This window comes from Zalophus californianus, chromosome 14 (genome assembly GCF_009762305.2).
Source record: "Zalophus californianus isolate mZalCal1 chromosome 14, mZalCal1.pri.v2, whole genome shotgun sequence".
In the NCBI taxonomy this organism is placed as follows: domain Eukaryota; kingdom Metazoa; phylum Chordata; class Mammalia; order Carnivora; family Otariidae; genus Zalophus; species Zalophus californianus.
Window position 1 is genome coordinate 9,114,789 of NC_045608.1, and position 23,062 is coordinate 9,137,850.

Sequence of the window (23,062 nt, forward strand, 5' to 3'; positions counted from 1 at the left end):
AATCTTTTGGATATTGTTCACACAGATGTGGCGTGAAGTGAGAAAAAAAGCAGTAAAACGTGTTAAAAGCATAATTAATGTCATTGTTGTGGAGGATGATTTGATTTAAACCTTTCTGACTTCTGTATCGGTGGCGGCTGATTTCTTTCTCGCACTCGCAGTCACTAGGTACCGACCCGAGCCTCACAAAGCTAACTTGTTAACTGAGTGATTAGTTAAAAGTAAAAAGGTGGCGGGGGGGGGGGGGGCGTTGAAGGAAAGAAAGAAAAAATGAAAAAAAAGGAAACAAGGAGAGAGCAAGCAAGAGAGCAGACAGAGGAGAACTGCTGAAGAGATAAGAAGAGAGAGGTGAGTGCCCCCAGAACGGTTTTTTTCTGCTTTACTTTGGTTGTTAAAAATCCAATGCAGGAGACGGCAACTCCTGACAGGCGTTTCTCTCCCTGCTTCTTCTTTCAGGAGGCAAAGCTGGTCAGCTTAGGTGCTCGAGCTGCAGAGTCAGACACAGCGGGGTAGGACTCTGTTTGGTGGTTTTGAGCTGTGTGACCTTGGGCAGGGGCCCGAACCTCTCTGAGCTCTGATTTCTATGTCTTTAGCAGAGGGATAATAATAGAAGCTGCTCGCTATTTGACATGAAGATTCACTCTGCTAGGCGTGAAAGCATTTGGCAGGATCTAATAACCAGCAGCCCATTGCAAAGCTGACATCAGAGTGTAAGTTAAATGGATCACAAGTGTTTGCTGCTGATCTCACAAGGTTCTGTCAGTTATCAAGGACGTGGGGTGAGCAGTTTAGGCAACAGGGTTACTGAGTCTGGAATAGGAAAATGCTTTACGGTATTTCGGGTTTTAATTTTTTTCTCCCCAATTATAAAAGTCACATATGCATGCTGTCAACTTCAGAAAATACAGAAAAGTAGAAAGAAGGAGAGAGAACTCCCTATTAGAGAAGCAATGGGAACACTGTTTTTCTTTCTGATCTTTTCCCTGTGTACTTCTTCAAAACGGTGGTTCATTCTGCTTGTACCATTTTGAATCATCCTTCCTTTTACCCAACATGAGCATACGTATTTCCCTGTGTGATTAAAAATCCTGAGTAACTTTGGTTCATTGTGTGTAATGGTCTCGTGTGGCTGTGCTGTAATTTGCTGGACCCCCTCTCCAACGTTGGGCATTTAGGGTGTTCAGGAATGAGCAGCTTATTCGTACTGTGCTGTAGTTCTGAAGACAAGGAAGAAAACTTGGGAAAGAAAATAGATTGTAGCCATGCATTGGCCCCAAACCCAGGATCAGTGGTCAAAAAGGATAAAATTTTTTTTTTCTCCTTGTTGATTTGTTTTGTACTCATTCATTTATGACACTAAATATCTTTTCATATGTTATGAACCACTCATATTCTTTTGTGACTCACTGGTTCATGTGTCTGTAGCCCATTTTAATATCAGAGATCACTTTCTTACTGATTTGTAGACACTCTTTGTATATTAAAGATAATAGCCTTTGTCCTGGTAAACTTGTCTCATATCTTCTCCCCTAGTTTGCTTTTTGTTTATAATGTCTCTTGTATATGGTACATAGCAGGCATTCAAAAAATATTTGCAGAAAGTAGGAATTCTTACCAAACCTTTGCTTTTATGGCTTCTGGATTTCATGTCATATTTTTAAAAACCCCTTCTTGCTTGAAAGTTATAGGGGTTTTTTTAGTACTTTTGTGACCTTAATTTTTAAAAATAATGAATCTTTGATGGAAGTGTAGTGAGGGAGATTAAGAATTTAGCTTTGCTTTTGTCCCAAATGACTAGTTCTACCGCCATCTAGTGGATAAGCCACCTTCCCAAATACAGGAAATATGGATTTTAGTATGAGAAACTCTTGTTTCTGTTTGCTCTCACTTCCTTCCCTTTCTCCCTGAATATGCCTCTGCTCACTTGATCCTGTAGGGAACAAGGCCAGATTTTCCCAAAGATGGTAGTTAACTTTAGAAGGCATTACACCACCGTCTCCCCTGCCAGAAGTGCTCTCGCCCCCGTGGCCGCCAGTCTAACATTCACTACTCCTGGTAACCAAGGACTGGAGGAAGGTGAAATGAAAGCATCTGGCATGATGCTGGTACCCAGTAGGTGCTCAATGCACGGCTGTTCCCTTTCAGAAGGAAAGCCAGGCATGTCAACTGTGGCTTTTCATCAGTTCATTCTGAGCACCTACTAGAGCTGAGCCCTGTGGGAACTCAAGCCTGAGCCTTCCTCTGCCCTCAGAGACTCGGAGTCTGTCAGAGACAACATGACCCAAAGTCAGATGGCCAGAACACCCAGCAGAAAAAGGGCTCCGAGGCTAGACAGCCAAAGGAGGCGCCTCAGAGAAGTCAGGCTTTGAATGTGGTTCTACGCATAAGCTACTATCCTTGCGGAGCTGTTTGTGGGGTGCTGTCAGGCAGTGCATGCAGCCCCTTACAGAAATAAGTTCTTGATCCCCACAGCCCCCTTAACAGTAGATAAGCTATCCTACTGTGCAGCTGATAAAATGTAGGCTAGGAGAGATCAAGTCACTTGCCCGAGGTCACACAGCAGAGAGGCAATAGAGTCTGAATCTTGACCCCTGGCTCCTAAACTATACGCAGGTTCAATTTAAAAAGTGAAAGGATTTGGACAAAACCATTGGATGTTTGGCCTCCAAAAAGAGTGACAAACAGCTAAGGGTCTTTGTTGCCAGTAGGTTGAGAGGTTCTAAACTAAGAGGATGAGCCCTTTGCTGAAATGCAGGTGTGTTACCCAGAAGAGGAACAAGTGAACCCCCCTAGCTAAGAACTCCTCGTTCTCCCAGCTCAAGCCTCCAAATTCAGGGAGCAGAGTGATATCAGGATGAGCACTAGCAGGACCCCAGGCCAGAGGGCCTCCTACAGAGCAGGGCCAATCCCTGTCCTGCCACTCTGCTTCCCTTACCATTCTTTGCTTTTCTGCTCCTCAGTTTCCCCATTACAAAATATGGATAGTGATCTTAGCTAATTATAGGCCAGTTGGGTGGATTCGGTGAGAGTGGAGAACATTGAGCATGGTGCCTGATATAGAGTAGCAGCCCCATGCAATTCATTAGACAAATACTGTTCGCTGGACACTCCACTCACCACCAGGAGCACAATGTGAAGCAAAACACACTGTTGCTGCCTGCCTGGCATGTCCCGTGAAACTCCGTATATGGGAACTTTTTTGTATAATAACGGACATGGCTTTGAATCCAGGTTCTGGGTGACCCTGAGTAGCTGGTTCTGCCTCTCAGCCTGTTTCCTGGTCTGGAAAAGTACACTTACCTCCTGGTACCTCGGAGAGGAGTAATCATGGTGCAGAGTATAGAAGGCCCTCTGAGTGTCTGGCACCTAGTAAGTGCTCAGTAAACAGTCCCCGCAGCTATGTTGGTGTTGTTGCATTACCACCACCACCCCTTGCCAAGAAGGAAGACCTTCCCCAGCCCCTCTGCCCATGCTTCAGCCAGAAGACCCCCTGGAGCAGCCGGTCCTGGCAATGGAGGGAAGAGCGGGTGGGCGGACACATGGCTCACGGCTGTGTGTAAGGGCTCCACACCCCATCTGCTCTTGAAAAGTTAAGATTAAAGGATCAGAGTTAGTCCTCGCTGCCGCCGTCAATAGCCCGAGCCTCCCACCCATGCAGGCGCCCGGAGCCTGGGCCCAGATGGGAGAAGGCTTCTGTCTCAAAGATATTTTGGAGGGGCGCACGCATACTTCTGCATATATGTGTTTCTAAACAGCCTCTCGGACAGCCTTCGCGACTCCAGCTTTCCTAAAAAAGCTCTGAATGCCACTTTCCTTCAGATGGACACAGTGGGAGGAATGAGACAGCTTTTCCTAGCTCCCCCGGCTCCCCCCCTCCACCAACCCCATAGACACTTTTTGAAAAAAACACCAACAGCATCAGCTAGTGGTGGGAGATGGAATAGACGATGCTTTACCCATCTCTGACAGTGCCTTTGTAGAGCCTGCTCTGGTATTAAAATATTACAAATCCGTTGGCAGTATTCTCTAAGGGGTTAGATCCAATGTAACCAAAATGAATTAGTCATTTTATTAAGCAGTTTATGCATAAAGAGCAGGTTGATGGCTGTAAGACAAAGGCACTGCGCTTCCTGACAATGTCCCCCCTCCCTGCACTCCCGCCAGGACCTGCCACCTCAGATGGTTCATATTTGATTTTCCGTGTCTGCCAGCGTGCTCAATTAATCCAAAAGATTTGTTGTAGTCAAACAACAATTCTGATTTGGGGTCCCCTGTTTGGGGCTTTTTCATTCAGGTTGGCTCCAAAGCCCTTTGATTCCCACTGCCACTGCCCTCATCTATATATCAACTGTGTGTCTGCCACAGGAGTGAAGTGGCAGAGTCCCGCTCACGGCTCTGGACAGCTACATGTCTTAGCTGAAAGGTTTCTGCTGGAAGTGCTGACCCCGGCAGAACCCTAGGCTCCCTGGCTCCAGATGAGGAGATGCAGGGATGTTTTGTCACTTCGACACCAGGATAGGAGGCTTGCCAGACACCAGAGTGGGAACACGGGTCACTTTGGAGGTTGGGGGCTTGGTGGGACTCGGCACTTCCCTTCGTGGGGTCACCTGACACGGGGAACAGCCTCGGTGTACGTGGCACAGCAGTGAAATCTTTGAATACATTGCGTGCTGGGTGTCACCTTTCTGCTTCCTTCTAGATAAAGTTTCAGTCCGGTGCTAGAACATCTTAAACACCTATAGAATACCTGAGAGTCTCCCCCCTTTAGCCAAGGGAGAGCCAGCCTCGGGCTCCCAGTCTTAGGTAACAAGAGAGTCTAACTAGAATTTAATAACATCAGTTATCACCCAACATGGGGCTTGAACTCACGACCCTGAGATCCAGAGCCACACGCTCTTCCAACTGAGCCAGCCAGGCAGCCCCTCTTTGTGTTTATTTTTACGGTTTAAAGCACCTTCTATTTATGATACAGGATCCCAATTATCTATTTACAATAATGTAACAAAATTTTCCTTTAAAATATTTCTGAGTTAAAAAGTACTGAGTCACATAAGGACAAATGTCACGTTGGTAATCTTTTAGGGGCAGGTGGATACAGCAGAAGTTGTGAAGTGAGTATGCCAGTGTCTGGCATTTGGGCTGTACTGGGTTCATATTCAGCTCTGCCTTATTCTAGGTTGGTGGCCTTGAACAAATGACTTCCCTTTGCTAGGCCTCAGTTCTCTCCTCTGGAAGATGGGGATACAACCATCTCTCACATGATTTGATTGTTTTGATGATTAAATGAGATGTAAATATATGCAAAGTGTCTGGCATATGTGAGTGGGGGGAATATGAAGAAATGTCAGTTCCCTGGAGCTTTTGGCTCAAGACACTGGATGGGGGTCTTACCTACCCCATGCCCTACTTGCCCAGATAGGGGTGCCCCACCTGCTCCAGGATTGATGGTAGCTGGAGTTTTGGGAATGAAGGCCGGAAAAGAGTGGTTAGTGGGCCACAGCCTGCTCTGAACCCAACTTCCACCCGTGGTGGCAGCACCCAGACCAGCCTACAGGGAAGGGAGGTGAAGCTGGCACCAGAAGTCCCCAGACATTGCCAGCCTCTCTCAGCCCCACATCCTCATCTGTGAAATGGGTCAGTTGTTGTGATGATGGAGCTAAGTTTTGTTTCTGGGACAGTAACTGGCAGGGGTGGGGGGCGGCTGGTCACAAGGGTCCGCCACCCTTTCTTGGTCTGGTGGGGGCTGTTTATCCTGGTGCTTCCTGTGTCTAGATTATTCTCTCTCTCTCCCCCTGCTAGCACCCTCATCTCCTTCAAGGCTCTGTTCAAATGTCACCTCCTTCAAGAAGCCTTCCCTGGGGCGCCTGGGTGGCTCAATCGGTTAAGTGTCTGCGTTCGGCTCATGTCATGATCCCAGGGTCCTGGGATCAAGCCCCTCATCAGGCTCCCTGCTCCACAGGAAGCCTGCTTCTCCCTCTCCCACTCCCCCTGCTTGTGTTCCCTCTCTCACTGTGTCTCTCTTTGTCAAATAAATAAATAAAATCTTTAAAAAAAAAAAAAAAGGAAGCCTTCCCTGACCAGCCTGCCTTCATTAGCACCATTCCCTCCACCACACATATCAGGCCACTCTCTGCCCTGGCCCTGCCTTCTTTTTCTTCTCTACCCCCTTACTCCCATTGGTTTATTTGTCCTTTATCCATCTCTCCTCTCTAGAGTATCAACTCCAGGAAGGCAGAAATCCCCTCTTATTCACTGCTCTATCTCCAGGGCCCAGAAACCTCCCTGGCACACAGCAGATGCTCAGAAAATATTTGGCAACTAAAGTAATGGTGTCTGGCACATAATAGGTACTCAGTAAAAATGTACTGGTGAATAAGTGACAGCATTAGGGACTGTATTCGCTTCCTCTTGCTACTATAACCAGCGACCACAGACTTAGAAGCTTAACACAACCCACATTTACTGAGCACCTACTATGTAAAAGGCCAGAGGAGGGCCCCAAGGGGAAACGGAAGACTGAGGAACGAAAGCAAGATGTCCCCCCAGTTCCCCGTGACTGTCAGGCCCTCTGAGAAACCTCTTCCAAACATTTTAAAGATCTCTTGTCACTTCTCTCTCTTTCAATTTGTGTTTGTAAGAGCAGTCAGTGACAGCTGATGGATCGAATAGTGCTGTTGGACAGAGTAAGCAGGAAACCCTTGGATTTGCCAGCTGCCACGGCCGAGCATTTTACCTATGTGTGATTTGGCAAATCTTCCAGTCGTCTGGATGCTAGTCATTTTTTTCCTCCCTAACTCAGCCCCCAGCAATATAGCTCAGGGCTCCGTGAGTTTCTCCCAGATAGGGGAGGTGGGAAGAAATGAGTTCCCCACATACCGTAAAGGCTAAGAATTCCCACTATGCACCAGCAGGGAGGAAATAAAGGGTAGAAAATGCCCGGGGAAGTAAGAGACCATCATTGCTGTATACTTTTCAGAGCAGGGACCCTACTCGACCCACTGCCTCAGTAGTTGCAGAGGATAAAAATGCAGTAGAGTGAGAGCCCAGGACCTGCTGCTTTGTCTTACACAGTGGGCTTATTCTCTGGATGCCGGGTGTGATGGGTGCAGCAGGAGAGAAGTAGGTTAGACTTGAGTGAGGACTTCGTTCCTATGGGACTTGGAGTCTTGGCAGCTCCTCAGTCCTGCCTCTCTCACAGTTGGTATCCAGTCAGTTATCACATGTTATGGTTTGAATTGTGGGCCCCAGAAAGATATGTGGAGGTCCTAACCTCTGGTACCCTCATTTAGAAAGAGGGTCTTTGCAGATGTAATCAAGTTAAGAAGAGGTCATCAGGTGGACCCTAATTCAGTATGCTGGTGTCCTTATAAGAAGAGGAGAGAGACATACAGAGGAGAAGTCCATGTGATAACAAAGCCAAAGCCAAGAAACAATGGCCAAGGAACGCCAAGGATTGCCAGTAACACCAGAAGCGGGGAGGAAGGCGTGGAGCAGATGGAGAAAGCACAGCTCTGTTGGCGGACTTTGGACTTGTGTCCTCCAGAGCATGATGTATTTGTTTTCTGGGGCTGCCATACCAAATTACCACAAACTAGGTAGTTTGAAACCATCGAAATTTATTCTCTCAGTTCTGGAGGCCAGAAGTCCAAAATCAAAGTGCTGGCAGGGTCGGTTCCTTCTGAAGACTCCGAGGGAGAACCTGTTCCAGTCCCCTGTCCTACCTCCGGTGGTGGCTGGCCATCCTTGATGGTAGATGCATCACATGAGTCTCTGCCTCCGTCTTCACAGGGACTTCTCTGTGTGTCTCTGTGTGCCGTCTCCTCTTCTTAAAAGGACACCAGTCATTGGATTAGTGAACCCCAATCCAGTTGACCTCATCTTAACTTGATTCCTTCTGCAAAGACCCTGACCTTCTAAATAAGGTCAAGTTCCAAAGTTCTGGATGGACATGAATTTCAGGGAACACTGTTCAAGCTAGGACACCGCACCCCATCAGTTCTTCCTGTCTACCTCTTGAATCTGAGCACTCTCTGCCCTTCAGCCGCCTCCCTGATCCCAGCATCGCTGCTCAGAGAGTTCCAGTAGCCTCCCCTCTGGCTCCCTCTACAGCTCGTTTCTCACACAGCAGCTTGGATGAGCCTTTGAAAAAAGCGAAATGGAACTTGTCACTCACTTCCCACTGCCCTCAGGATAAATCCCATCCCCACCCACATCACCTGACTGGGATGTCAGTTACACACAAACAAGGCACCACCGTGCCCCCCACAGATGCTCAACAAACTTGTGCTGAGCGAAGCCTGTACATGGACTCCTCGGTCCCCCTGTGAGCTCTGCCCACTCCAGACTCATGAATGGAAAGTGCCAGCACCACACCATGGGTTTCACATCCACAGACTCTGGATTCTAGCAGCAGCTCCACAGGGGAACCACCATGGCTGTCCCCATTTTACAGATGGGAAAACTGAGTGTCCAAGAGGAGAAAGAGTAGTCACATGTTGGTTTTGGTCCTGTGGAAGCAGGCAGATGCCAAGACGGCATTAGACAGGCAAGAGGTTTATTGGGGGACATGCCTGTGATGGATGAAGGAGAGGGAGAGCCTTTAGATGGCAATGCTGGTCCGAACCTGGGGGTGAGGGGAAGAAGGAAGCTTGGTGGGAAGACCCTCAGACTGCAGTGCAACTCTGGGAAGGTCTCGGCAAGGCTGACAGGCAGTGCCAAAGCAAGGTGTGCTAGTCTGCTCAGGCTGGTCTGACAATAGCACAGACCAGGTGGCCTAAACAACAGAAATGTGTCTCTCACAGTTCTGGAGGCTGGAAGTCCAAGATCAAGGTGCCAGCAGCCTGGTTTCTGGTGAGGGGTCTCCTCCCGGCTTGCAGATGGCTGCCTTCGCTGCCTTCACAGGGCCTTTCCTCTGTGCACGTGCAGAGAGAGTTCTGATGTCTTCCTCTTCATAGAAGGACACCGGTCCTAGAGGATTAGAGGCCCTATCTCCAAATACGGCCGCATCAGGGGGTTAGGGCTTTAATAAATGGATTTGGAGAGACACAGTTCAGTCCATGATACAAGGGTTGCCTGTCCCAGCACCATCAGGAGTGGCCCTGCTCCACACCCCCTGTCATGCTCGGTTGCGCTGGGAGCAGCCCCAGACAGGCGTGGCCTGAGCTAACACTATAGTAGATCAGAAGTACAACCCCTGCTGTGTCACTGACCCGTTGCAGGAGTTTCCACGGCTGCCACAAGTCTTAATGATAAGCGTAAGGGCAACACTCGCTTAGAGTCTGCTGGGTGCCAGGCACCATTACAGGGCTCAGCATCTCATGGGATCCCTGCACAACCATATGCAGTCGGTCCGGCTGTCCCCATTTTACCAACGGGGAAACTGAGACACACAGAGCCTAAGCGACTTTCTCTGGAGATGTCACAGCAGGGAACTGTCCCTCAGTCTCCCAGCCTGGCCCCCTCCCCCTCTGTCTGAGGGTGGTTTGGGAATTCACAACATTTGCACCCCTTGTGTCAAGCTAGCCTGTGAAGGTGTCTAATCTTTCTGCCAAGCATCCCGGCTCTAAGGGATAGGCCCAGGGTCAAAAGCACTCACTTCGACAGGACCCCACCCCTATCTGATTGACATCCAGTGTTGATATGCCTATAATAGGAATTTGAACGGAGAGCCCCGGGAGGTCTGGTGCTCTGTCCAAGGCCACACAGCAAGCTGACAGCAAGGCCAAGGAAAAGAGCCATCAGTCTCATGCTCCTGGCCTAATAGTAAAAAATCCCCATGCCCTGCCTCAAGGCAGCTTGGCCTACTACAAAGAATCACCTGGCACCCTGAGTTCAAATCCTACCTCTGCCACTTCTGAGCTACGTGACCTTGGGCACATGGCATCTCTTCTCTGGGCCTTCATTTTCTTGTCTGGAAAATGGAGAACAGCAACATCTACCTTACTGGGCCTCACCTTGGGGAAATGACTTCACCCCACCCCTTTATGCCTCAGTTCCCCCATCTGTAAAATGGGGACACAACAGTACCTACCTCATAGTGCTGTGGTGAAGACTGTAAGAATTCTAATTCGTGTAAAGTGCTTTGGTTGTTAGATTTGGTCACAGTTTGACTTTGGCTGAGTCATCTGAATACCCCCTGCCACCTTCTCCCTCAAATCGGGGAACCAGGAAGGAAGTGTGGGAAGAAGAGGCCCAAGGGCCTATCTCAGTCCTGCCCCCAACTCGCTGGCGGACTTCAGGGAAGTCATAGGACTCCACTTTTCCCCCTCTGTGCACTGGGAACCCTTTCGGTCCCTCCCCAGTATGACTTTCCACGCTGGAATTTTTGGGTCCCAGAGTGGAGTTCAAAGCAGGATTATTAGATTCTGGATCTCCTGGGGACTGATGAGAATATATGAGGCCATACCTGATCCTGAGACTCCACAGAACATCACCAAGCAGACAGTGGCCTCCAGATCACCACAGGACCAGGCATGCTGCCTCCCCTCACATAATAGCAGCCTTATCACACTTACCAAGCCCAGCTATGCACCTAGCACCATGCAGAGCTCTGTGTTCTCTCATCCAGACGTCGTAACGTGGCCCCATTTTACAGATGAGAAAATGGAGGCTCTGAGTGGTTAACTGTCCAAAGTTATCGGCCAATCTGGAGCCAGAGCTGGCCCCAGCAGCCCTTGAATCATATTGCCTCTGTCGGTATCTTTTTTAATCTTCCCAATAGTAATTCCTGGGAATTAGAAACTGTTGTAGATCTCCCACTGTATTGGGGGGAAACGAGGCTCACGGCTCCTTGAGATTTGGATCCAGAGCTGGGCTTCAGCTTCTGTGAGCTTAACCACTATGTTCTACCCTGTATCAGCAAATGAAGGCAAAAAACGGGAGCCTTGGAATTGCTAGACCTCTATCAAAAAAAAAAAAAGGAGCAGGAATCCAGTCAACCCTGTTCCTCCAACCTCTCCAGAGGCCCACCTAAAGGCAGCTCCCTCTGGACAGAGTGTGCAAGGCAGCAGGAGTGGCCCACAGGGCCTCCGAGCAGAGTGAAGGAGTGAAGCGTCAATCCCTGATCCCTGGAAATGAGGTGGATGATACCCTTTATCACCCAAGTGTAATCGTTTGGCTTAGATGGGCTCGTGGCCAGCCAGCCCTCAAGCCACGAGCTGGATCTTTTCCACCTCCTTGGAACCAGAGTGAACCCTCCATGGCCCACTCAGAGCTGCACCCTCCCGTGTTTATCTAACTTCCCTGACCCCGGCAAGTGCTCGTGGCCTTTCTCTTCCTTTCTGAAAAACCAGGACACAATAGGAAGCGTTTCCTTGAACTTATTAAAAAATCCAGACTTGTAAATTAATTTGTCCGTGTTGTACAAAGGCAGTGCAGATGGACTCATTAGCATGCACACAACAAATAATTATAGATGAATTTTTAGCTGGCCTGCCTAATGCGCTTGCTGGGTTAATTATGTCAATGTATAATTACATCAGCCCGGGGAGACATAATGGCATACCCCGCTGAGCAGGCCCTGCCTAATGACGGGGCGTGGGGGGAGTGCTGACAGAGGGAAGACAGCAGCGTTCCCGCGCACCTGCTTACCTCGGCACAAACGCCCATTGTCAGAGCATCCCGAAACAGACAGGAGGAGAGGGATAAAACGCAGAGGCGACCTTGTTCCAGCCGGACCTGAAGGCTCCTGTATGTAGACACTGCCCCATTTCTTCCATCAGCAGATGTTTATTGGGTCAGATTGCATGTTGGACTTCATTCACCCACAAGGGGTCAAGTTGGGAGCAAAAACAGGTGCAGTCCCAGCCCTGCCTTGTGGAGTTTGCAGACCAGTGGGTGTTAATTAGGTAGACTTGCCAATCAATGAAAATTGTAAGTACAATGAGTGCTGTAAAGGAAAGGTGCAGGCAGCTGGGAGAGCTCAGATGGAGGAATGACTGACTGGTCAAGGCAGGCTTCCTGGAAGAAGTGGCATTTGAGTTGCAATATGAAAGGTGATTAAGCATTAACTAGCGGGAAGAGGTTAAAAGAGAAGACAGGGTGTTCCTGGCAGTGGCTCTTGCCCAGACAAAGGCTCCAGGGTAGGAAGGTGCATTTGAGGAACTAAGAGAAAGCCAGTGTGACTGGAGCTCAGAAAGGCAGGAATAGCCAGGGCTTCCATTTATTCCAAGGTGAACAAATGCCAGGCGCTGTATTGAGCACTTTATGTGTGTGGATCCTCATCCCAGCCCTATGAGGTCGGTACTTTTATGGTGAGACACAGAGAGGTAGAGTCGTTTGCCAGAGTCGCACAGCAGTCCTAAAAAACAAGTATAGATTAGACCAGGACCCAGGATCCATGCTCCATGGACCAGACCCAGGCCCCTTGGTCTGGAGCAAGGAGGCCCTGGCTTTCCTGGGTCCCCCCTGAACACCCACCTGGGCTGCCTGGGTGGAAATGTCCACACCTCTGGGTTAGGAAGCCTTTGTGGCATCTGAGAAAGACACCCAGACTTGAACCTCACCTCCGCCCTTCAGCAAGTCACCTGGCTTCTCTGAGCTGGTTTCCTCATCTGTGAAAATGAGTTGAATCCAAGCCAGCCTCCAGGGGGGGCTGGGAGCATCATGGGAACCCATTCTCATGAACAGCTTTGTAACCTAGAAGAGGCCATAGGAACCTCTGGCATTATCCAGGTGTTCTTAGTACCTGCCCACAGTGGGGAGTTGGGGAAGGTACCTGGAAGAACTGCTGGACTAGATCTGAAGGAAGAGGAAGTTCTTACTAGATGGGGGGGGCATGGAGGGGGACAGGGAGGGGACATAATTCCAGGCAGAAGGACCTACAGATTCCTCATCTTTTAGCTATTGAGAAATTGGGGGTTATCTTACATCCAGGTATATATTTCACCCCCAGAAAAGCCATTATTTAATCAACCGCACATGGGGGCACGTGGGTAGCTCAGTCAGTTGGGCGTCTGCCTTTGGCTCAGATCATGATCCCAGAGTCCAGGTTCCCTGCTCAGCAGAGAGTCTGCTTCTCCCTCTCTTCGCTCTCTGCCCCTTCCCCCCCCCCCGCCTTATGCGCTCACTCTCTCTCTCTCTCTCTCTCTCTCTCTCAAATAAATATTTTTTTTAAATAGACCATGCATGTAACAAATGATGGTGTGTTTGTCCAGGTCCATTGAGAAGCACCCCAAGGATTAGATAGATAGATAGATAGATAGATAGATAGATAGATAGAATTGAGGAAATGCAGGGGAAGGAAAATAGGGAGGGAGGTGGGAGAGGTGTCAGAGGAAGAAGAGGTAGCAAACTGGGTGGAAGCATCCAGACGGTTTAGTCTGGACCATCTGTACAGTGCTGGGCAGGCCTTGGAGGAGTCGTTGGTCCTCAGAGCAGTCCTGTGCCCCTCAGGAGTCGGCCCCATCCCAAGCTGCCTGCAGGCCTGTGGGGGAAGGCCAGGGGCAAGGCTGACCTCAGACTGATGGTTGTCAGAGTGGGGTCCTTGTTTATGGACACCTGTGGTTGGAGGCATACAAGACAGTCTCACGGCCACCAGGGATGGCACCATAGAATCCAGAAAATGCAGTTATTGTGACAGTTATTGTTGTTATTATTATTCCCGGGTAGGCAAGACACCCATACCCATGGGGATGGCACACACTCCCCTGAGCAGATCCCTAAAGAAGGCTGCTCCCTCACAAAGCAGAAGTTCCACATTGCTCTCCTAAGCCGTCAGAGCAACTCCAGGAGGCTCTTGTGGATGGTCCCCTCCACTCCCTGTAGAGCGGCTTCAGCCTGGGCAGCCCTCAGCCCTCAGGGCCCCCACCACTCCTGGGCTCCTCTCTCTGTGTGTGCAGACCCTGCGCCTGTGTTTGAAGCGACGCGCAGCCTAGACGACAGACTGCAGCCCCCCAGCTTCGACCCCAGTGGGCAGCCGCGGCGAGACCTCCACACTTCGTGGAAGAGGCACCCCGAGCTCCTTGGCCCCAAAGGTACTAATAAGGCCTTATGGGATGTCCATAATAAACAAATGGGCTGTGGATCTTCAGCTGCCAATCTTGGCCACCTTTGGAGGGGTGGGGGTGGCGGCAGCAAGGAGCTCAACTTTATCATCTTAGATGTAGGGTGGGTTACGATACACCACTGCTGAAACAACCCAACCCCAAATCCCAGAAGTCTAAAGTACTTGAAGGTTGGGAAGTTGGAGGGGATGCTCCATGTCCCCTGCTGCGATTCTGCCGTCTTTGACACATGACATCCAGAGTCATGGTGACTGTCACAACCGGCTGACAGGCAGAGAAAAAATGTGGAGGATCATACCGAAGTTTATGGCTCCAGGCTCAGAAGTGGCACACGTCACTTCCAGCCACATCCCAGTGACCAAAACTCCCATCATGTGGCCCACACCCAGCTGCAGGGGAGCCGGGAAGTACAGTCTGACTATGTGCCCAACAAGGGAGGGAAACAGGATGTGGTGAACACAGCACTGTTTCAGTATCAAATGAGACGAGTCAAGAAACTGGAAGAGCTAAAAATAGAGTTCAGATATACATATATTATGATAAAAAATGTTTAAAAGCAAGAAAATGATGGACAAAATTCAGCTTGGTGGTTACCTCTGGCAGGTGAGGTAGGAGGTCTCCATGGGGAGGAGCAAATCTGCACGAGAAATCTCTTGGGAACCATCTGAGTCTTGGGTGTTCATTGAGCTGCAAGCCAGGCACTGTCATAGGCACCGGTGACGTATCTGGGAACAAAACAGACAAAAATCCCTGTCCTCGTGGCGCTGACCTTCTAGAGGGAAAGGCTGACTGTCAACCAATAAATGTTAAATATATAGTATTTCAGGTGGTAAGAAAGGCTTTGGGGGGAAAATGAAGCAGAGAAGAGGGAAAGAGTCTAAGGAATAAATGAGGAGAATTTACCTCAAAGGTCAGCAAGATTACCTTCGTTTTTTTGGTAAAGGACCAGGAGAGTAAATACTTCAGACTTTGCAGGCCACACATTTTCTGTCACAGCTACTCAAATCTGTGTGGAAAAAAGCCATAGAACATAGGTAAATGAGTGGGTGTGGCTGTGTTCCAATAACACTTTATAGACAAAACAGGTGATGGGCCAGTTCTGGCCCAAGGGCTATCATTGCAGATCTCTGGTCTGTCGCCTGGAGATAATGGGCTGAGGCCTGCCAAATCAAAGTTTGACTGCTCTGGCACACTCCCCAATTCACAGCTCCCTCCCTACCTCCCAGTGCCTAGTGAGCAGCTACTGTATGCCTGGTCCTTGGCAGAGTCCTTTGGGGAAGATTTATGGTGACTAAAATACACCACTTTGCCAGCTCTGTTCCTGTACCCAGAATGCCCTTCCAGCCTCCCTGATAAGCCAGCTCATATATAGATGGCTCTGTGCAGTCTCTGAGGTCCCTTTAGGGCTTGAACTTCCCTCTATCAGAATAATGGCAGTTGTGGGAACCGCCTCTTCAGAGCATTCTGTGCCATGTGCCTTTCACATGGCTTCCCACTGTCCCCTTGTATCAACCTTCTGAGGTGTCACTGGCCCCAGGAAAGGGGGCCAGCTTTTCCTTGACAAGCAGGAAAACTGAGTCTCAGAGGCAGTGGGCTGCCAAGCAGGGATTCAAACCAAGGGCTCTTCACCTTGGCCCTGGGCTGTGTCTCTCTGTGAGTGCTGTGCTTCGTGATGGTCAAATCTTGTTTGTTTGTTCACTGCTGTGGCCTCAGCCCCGGCAACGGTCCGCGTGTGTGTGTGTGTGTGTGTGTGTGTGTGTGTGTGTCTGCGGAGCCCCGGCAACGGTCCGTGTGTGTGTGTGTGTGTGTGTGTGTGTGTGTGTGTGTGTGTGTGTGTCTGCGCGCACGCGCGCAGAAGAACAAGCCAGGCCCTGAACACTCTGTCAGGCCCTCAAGGGACTCACTCTACAGCCTACCCTGTTCTGCACTCACCGTAGGTGCCTAACCAGGACAGAACGTAATGGAGTCAGTCAGACCCAAGGTCAGGAGCCCAGATTTTGGAATTCTTGAGATATTCACCCTCGATGGCCAGCCTCTGAGCACCCTTTCCCCTTGTGACAAATTGAATGCCAAAGGCACACACACTGATACCCTGAAGGAGCCACCACGGGTCTGCAAAGCTGGACCCGATGTGGGCCCTGCCCAGGGGTACCCGCAGGTGCAGTGGGCTATGACTGAGCATCTGAGTGTGTGCCGTCACCTACAGTTACCCCATAATCCAGCAATTTCCCTCCTAGGTATCTACTCCAAAGAACTGAGAACAGGTGCTCAAACAAACACATGTGTACAAATGTTCACAGTAGCACTATTCACAACAGCCAAAGGTGGAAACAATCCAGATGTCTATCAGCAGATGAATGGAAAAACAAAATGTGGCCTGTCCATGAAATGGAATATTATTTAACCATAAAAACAAGTAAACGAGTGATGGTCTGATCCATGCTACAACCTGGATGAACCTCAAAAACATTTTGCTAAGTGAAAGAAGCCAGACACAAAAGGACATATATTATGTATGATTCCAGTGATAGGAAATATCCAGGATATGCAAATCCCCAGAGACAGAAAGTAGATTGGTAGTTGCCAAGGGCTAGGGGAGTAGGGAAAAGGAGTGACTAGTTAGTGGGGACGGGCTTCCTTTTGGGGCAGTGACAGCACTCTGGAATTAATGCTAACGGTTGCACAGTACTGTGAATGTATTAAATGTCACTGAATTGTATACTTTTATGTATATTTTACCATGACTCTTAAAAAAGTAAGAAGGCCGAGGAGGCAGGAACAGGTCCAAGAGGGTAACGGAAGCCTCTGAGCTTGCTGGCTAAGACTGGCACATGGGAACCTGACATTCATTCACACACGCCCCCCACGGTGACAACCCAGCTGACCATGGTGATGGCAGGTCTCTCCAGCTGCACTCTCTCTAACACCCGAGTTTAGGAAGTTAAGTCTTGTCCCAGCACTGCCAATCCCTCCGGTTTGCAGAAGGCACCTCTCGCTGCCACGCCACTTCCAGTGATGGGTGGTTTTCCCTCTTTTTTCCCCTCCAGAGCAGAGAGAGGGGACATCTCCGGCAGGGCCCACGCTGACCGAGGGGAGCCGCCTCCCGGGCATTCCCAGCAAAGCCCTCCTGACAGAAACTTTGCTGCAGAGAAATGAGGCGGAGAAACAAAAGTGAGTGGGGAGGAACAGGTGGGCCCGTGCTGCCCTGCCTGGCTGGGAGGTGGGACCTTCAGGGAATCCAGATCCAAAGGTTGGAGAGAGAGATGCAGGCCCGGGTTTCCAGCCCCACCTCAGCAGCTCAGCGGCCAGCCCTGGGCAGCTCACATCACCTGTCTGAGCTTCCGTTTTCGCAGTTGGAAAATGGGGCTAATGGTGGTGTATTAGTCAGGGTTCCCCAGAGAACTAAAACCAGAAGGATTTTCTATTTTAATTAAGACACGTATTTCAAGGACTTAGTACACACAGTTGGGGCTGACAAGTCTGAATCAGTAGAGCCAGCCAGGAGGCTGGAAAGTCAGGCAGGAGTCAGTGCTGCAGTCTTGAGGAAGAAGTTCTTCTTCCTCAGTTTTATTCTTAAGACCTGCAACTGATTAGACAAGGCCCACCCACATTATTGAGATTATTCTCCTTTACTTAATGTCAATTGACTGTAGATGTTAACCCCACCTTCACAGCAACCCCAAGATTAGTGTGTGGTTGAATAACTGGGTACTGTAGCCTGATCAAGTGGACAGGTGGTATCAACTCCTAGTCTACCGTGAAAATGAATATATGTGTTTAGCTCCGCACTCACTTGGAGGAGTATACATCAGTAAATGGTTGCCCTTACAGTTGATGTGGGAGTAGTAATACCTGGATTATTATAAATCTGGATCTTTGGGGCTTCATGGTGGTCATTACATTTATCCTTTCATTTACTTATTTCTTTATCCACTTGTTACATATATTTATGGAGCCACCTGCTGTGTGCCAAGCACTGTTCTAGGGACACAGCAGTGAACAAATGGAAAAACCTCCCTGCCCTCCTGGAGTTTACTTTCTCATGAGGAAGACACAAATAAACAAGATAATTAAGTAAATAGTCTGCTACATGATGATCAATGTTGTGAAGGAAAATAAAGGGGGGAGGGCGTTTGAGATTGAAGCTGAAGTTTGAAATAGGGTATAACAGGAGGACTCACTAAGAGGAGGTGAGCAAAGCCCCAAGGAGGTGGGGGAGTGAAACTTGCAGATCTATGGGGAAGGGTGTTTCAGGCACAGGGGACAACCAGAGCAAAGGCCCTGAGGTAGAAACATTCCTGGTGCGTTTGACCAGCAAGGAGGTGAGTGTGCCTAGAGTGGTGTGAGAGAGGGGAAGGGACGGGGTGTAGGACCAGAAGTAAAGGGTATCCTTCCCTAGAGTCTCTGAGCCAGACAACATAAGGCCCAGGCTTTGTATAAACCCTCCCCCAGTCCAGCTGGGGCCCCTCTGTCTCTGCAGAGACCCTTGCATCACACTGAAGCTCTAGGCTGCAGTGGGCTGGATGACCATCCCAAACAACTGACACAGAGACAGGAAAAAATGCCTCCCCAAGGACAGGAATAGTAAGTAATGGTACTGAGGGAGCACCGGTACCCCGCATCACGCTGAAGATGTTTCATAGCACCCACGAGGCAGACCCCAGCAGGAACCTTATTTTACAGATGAGGAAACTGACGCCCAGAGAAGCAAGGTCACTGGCTGATAGAGGTCCACACAGTCAGCAAAAGAGCAAGGCAGTCAAATGCCTGAATGTCATGTTTAAGGACCGGTTAAAAAGGCAGAGGTACAGATTACAGGGAGCAGGTGAGTGGGTTAGGAAGCCAGGAGGACCGACTCAGGGACCCAGACAGGGCCCATGCACATGGGCGTGTGCAGAGCCAGTGTGAGCAGGCCCGGTCTCTCCGCAGGGGCCTTCAAGAAGTACAAATCACTTTGGCAGCCAGACTGGGGGAGGCAGAGGAAAAGATCAAAGTCCTACATTCAGGTATGTATCTGCCACACGTTCCCTGGCCCCGCGCAGCTCCTCAACCCTGTCAGACCAGGAGGAGGAGTGGGAGGGGACAGTGACGCTAGGAACACAGGCTCAGGTAGTCTAGAATTGGGAAGGCGGAGGGGGGGGGCGGTTTGAGGAGGAAGGGGATAGATCAGCATTACACCGTGGGGGTCTGAGCCCAGTCCCTGGAGGCCACATTGCTGTGGAGAGAGGGTTTGAGAAATAGAATTAAATCAGGGGTGGCAAACTGAGTGCCTGCAGGGGCCAGACACACAACCAAGCTGTCAGGTTAGGGAAGGCAGTAGGGCAGGATGGGGTCTGGGGCAAACTGGACCACCTGGGCCTTGGCTAAAGAGATGGCCACTGTTGAGCATCAGCCAGCCACTGCCATATGACCCAGTGTCACGAGGCCTTCAGTCTTCTTGGAGAAATCAGAAGTCTTGAGTTTCATAAGAAATTTCTCATTATAATATACACATATCTGTTGATTTCTTTGCTCCTCCCTGTCCCCCTCACTTGTCAGTCTGAACCTTGGAGTGGGTGAGCTCATGGATAGATGGCCCCACCCAGGTCCTGGAGTAACCTAAGGGTGTGGGGCAGCTCATACATAAGGCCATGGGACAGACAGATCCCTACCACTTGCCTGGGTCCTCTGAGCTTCGTAGACTCCTAGAGGGTCATCCTGTCTGCCCTCCAGCTAGCTTGAAGCCTCTCCATGGGCAGGAAACTCTACCTGTCACTGGTTCTAACCAAAAGAAAGGTCTTCCCTTACTACCTTGAACTTCATTCTGCCTTCTGAGCCCTGCAGAAGGAGTGGGCTTCTGGGGGAAGTGGGGGGTGCTTCACCCTGGCTCTTTGCTTTTTCCCAGCGTTAAAGGCCACACAGACAGAGCTGCTGGAACTGCGGCGGAAATATGATGAGGAGGCGGCATCCAAGTAAGTGAAAACCCTGCTGAGGTATGCCTCCTCCCTCTGACCCTCCCAGACATGCCTTCTCACTCTGACCCTCCCAGACATGCCTCCTCCCTCTGATCCTACCAGATATGTCTCTTTCCTCGGACCTTCCCAAATATGCCTCCTCCCTCTGACCCTCCCAGACATGCCTCCTCCCTCTGATCCTACCAGATATGTCTCTTTCCTCTGACCTTCCCAAATATGCCTCCACCCTCTGACCCTCTCAAATGTGCCTTCTCTTTCTGACTCTTCTCCCTCCAACTCACTGCCTGAAGCACCTTTTTCATTAAGCACTCAGTGCTCCCCACCCCAGTAGGCACACAGCTGTTCACTGGTCTGTGCCATTCATGCACCACAGACTATAAATGACGTTCTGGGTCGTGGCTGAGTAGGGTCTGCTGGGTGGGGACCTCCACCTTACCACAACTTCCTAGAATTGTCTCCATCACAACTCCGCAGTCCAACCCTCGGGGGCTGAGTGTCATTCACTTAAATTACTCTGGACTCAGCATGGCTTTAAGACATCATTTATTCCACAAATACTTATTTAGCACCTACTGTTTACCCAGTGCTATGTTGGGTCCCTGGAAGAAACGCTAGAACATGGCCCTGCCCTCAGTCAAGGAGAAGAGACAGACAATCACTGATGATGTATAGTGATAAATGCATTCCTTCGCAGATACTATTGAGCACTTACTGTATGCTTGGCACTGTTCTGAGCGCTTGGTGAATGCTAAGAAAGGAAGAGCCAGGAGCAGCAAGAGAGACTAACAGGGAGGATGGGTCCTGTTATCCAGGGTAGCCCTAGAGGACTTCCCTGAGGAGATGATCTCCAGAATGAGAAGGAGACGGCCATATGGAGAATGCTGGGTCAGGCGCTCTGGGCAGTGGGGAACAGCTTGCACGAAAGAAGGCCCTGAATATGCCTAAATATGCACGTGCACAGCTTATAGTCACCGAATGCTCCCCACGGGCCTCCTGTGTCCCCCACCCCATGCTCAGCAGAGCAGCGACCGAGTGGATACGGCCTGTTCTGGCCCCCTCAGTGCTGGGAGCCTGGGGGTTGAGGGGCAGCAAATAAACGAATGACCACCACGGGGGTTGTTGAGGGAGGCCTCCTAAGAGGACACTTTGGAGCTGGGTTTTAAAGCTCAGAGTCCTGTCCTCTTAAGGAAGGGCATTCCAGGTAGAAGGCACAGTGTGGGCAAAGGCTGGGAGGTGTAGCTCTGTGGGCAGCTAAAGAGAATAGACCCCTGGCAGGGGCAGCAGGCCAGGCCGCCTGGAAGGGGTGTCGTGTTGAGGCCCCTGTCCCATTTCCCCACAGCCTGGGTTCTTTTGTGCCCAGCCCGGTTTCTCTCTGGTAGGAGGGATAGAGGGCAGCCTCCTTAGCCTCCCATTGTGAGCGAGACCCTTAGGTTCAGGCAGGGGCTGGGGTTATCAGGATAGGCAGGGGTCCGGTGGCTGCCAGAAACCCTTCTCAGGGTCTTATCTTTCTGTCTCAGGGCAGATGAAGTCGGCCTGATCATGACCAACTTGGAGAAAGCTAATCAGGTGAGAAGATGTGTGCTAACACTCATTCTGCCCAGGGTGGGGGGTTCGGGCTGGGGGGAACCCAACTGAATCAATTGAACCCAACTGATATTTATTGATACCATTGCCATGTGCCATGTGCCATGTGCCATGCTGAGTGCTAGGGCTGAGAGTGTCTGGGACCCTGGGCTCCCGGAGGAAGGAGGAAGGGATGCTGACAGAATACTCAGAAATAGGGTGACCGAGGCAGTAGCAGTTGGGGAAGGGGCACCTGGCCCAGACTTGAGGGTCAGGGAGAACATCATGGAGGAAGGGCCATGTTGCTGAGACCTGACAAATAAATTGAAATTGTAGCGGGATGGCATTCCTGGCCAGGGGACAGCCTGGGTGAAGGCCAGGAGGCCACCTTCAGAGAACTGCAGTGCCCTTCCCTGGCGGCTCCTGTGCAGGAGGCCTCTCCAGCAGGAGGAAGGCGGCAGAGCAGTGACTGGTGAGCCCAGCCCGCAGGCCAAGCTGGGACATGGGTCTCTCCCAAGCAGACCGGGCGAGGAACTATGTTCCAAAGAGCCTGAAGTGGTGACAAGGGACAAGCCCCAGCTGCTTCCTTCCCTCCCTCCCCACACCACCAGCTCTCCTGCAGCCTCCTCCCTTGATCCCAGCCACGCCAGCCAATCACTGGATGGACCCCAAACTTGCTTGGGGCCCCCATCTTCTAGTCCCAGCCCAGGTCCTCAAAAGTCCATGAGCCTCTGCGAGTCCCCATTTTCACATATGTAAATGGGGTCCTGCACCCTGCCTTCTTTTTTTTTTTAAGATTTTATTTATTTATTTGAGAGAGAGAATGAGAGAGAGAGAGAGAGAGAGAGAGCACATGAGAGGGGGGAGGGTCAGAGGGAGAAGCAGACTCCCCGCTGAGCAGGGAGCCCGATGCAGGACTCGATCCTGGATTCCAGGATCATGACCTGAGCCAAAAGCAGTTGCTTAACCAACTGGGCCACCCAGGCGCCCTGCACCCTGCCTTCTTCAGACCTCAGACATGTTGCCGTCTGGGGGGCAAAGGTGGCAGGAGTCTGAAAGGAGGTGAAGTGTGGCCATGGGGTCCGGTCTGGAGTCTCAAGGGCCCAACCCATCTCCACCCACCCTCAGCTCCCTGCAGTGCCAGCAGCCAGGGACATGGCTAGGAGGGGCCAGCAGTGTGACAGCGAGTGGTCATTTCCCTGGAGGAGCACGCTTTACAGCTGGGTTCTAAAGCCCAGGAGGCCTTCTCTGGACGAAGGGCATTCCAGGCAGAAGGCACCACAGGATCAAAGGCCCAGAGGCACGGCTGTGCCGGCTTAAGGGCAGGGCCCGCCCACCTGCTAAGGAAACGTGGAAAAGAGTAGCATTTTTAGGGTAGTTTTTGAATATGTAATCCATTTACGTAGTTCAAAGCTCAAAAAGGTTCATACTTGGGAAACTCCCAATTCCTTCCCCAATTCGGCTTCCCAGTTCCCCCCGCTTTGGCAGCCTCTCTTACCTGTTTCTAGGGTCTCCTTCTAGAGATCCATTCACAAGCTCAGG

The 23,062-nt window shown here is 50.5% G+C and overlaps 1 protein-coding gene and 1 non-coding gene across 8 annotated transcripts in view; one reads left to right on the forward strand and one right to left on the reverse strand.

Annotated features, from left to right (window-relative positions):
* Positions 1-23,062, forward strand: part of CUX2 (cut like homeobox 2) — a 324,656-nt gene that overhangs the window by 270,019 nt on the left and 31,575 nt on the right. For 5 of the 7 annotated variants that reach the window (XM_027575570.2, XM_027575571.2, XM_027575565.2 and 2 more), the window contains 5 exons: positions 13,839-13,973; positions 17,051-17,174; positions 18,933-19,009; positions 19,888-19,954; positions 21,475-21,523. In XM_027575570.2, coding sequence (XP_027431371.1) covers positions 13,839-13,973; positions 17,051-17,174; positions 18,933-19,009; positions 19,888-19,954; positions 21,475-21,523 — 452 coding nt within the window. Of the gene's footprint in view, positions 1-13,838; positions 13,974-17,050; positions 17,175-18,689; positions 18,829-18,932; positions 19,010-19,887; positions 19,955-21,474; positions 21,524-23,062 lie in introns of those variants that run through there. The other 2 variants (XM_027575569.2, XM_027575572.2) reach the window with 2 other exon arrangements.
* On the reverse strand, positions 4,845-4,917 carry TRNAQ-CUG. Its single transcript has one exon. It is a non-coding gene; the product is annotated as a tRNA-Gln (tRNA).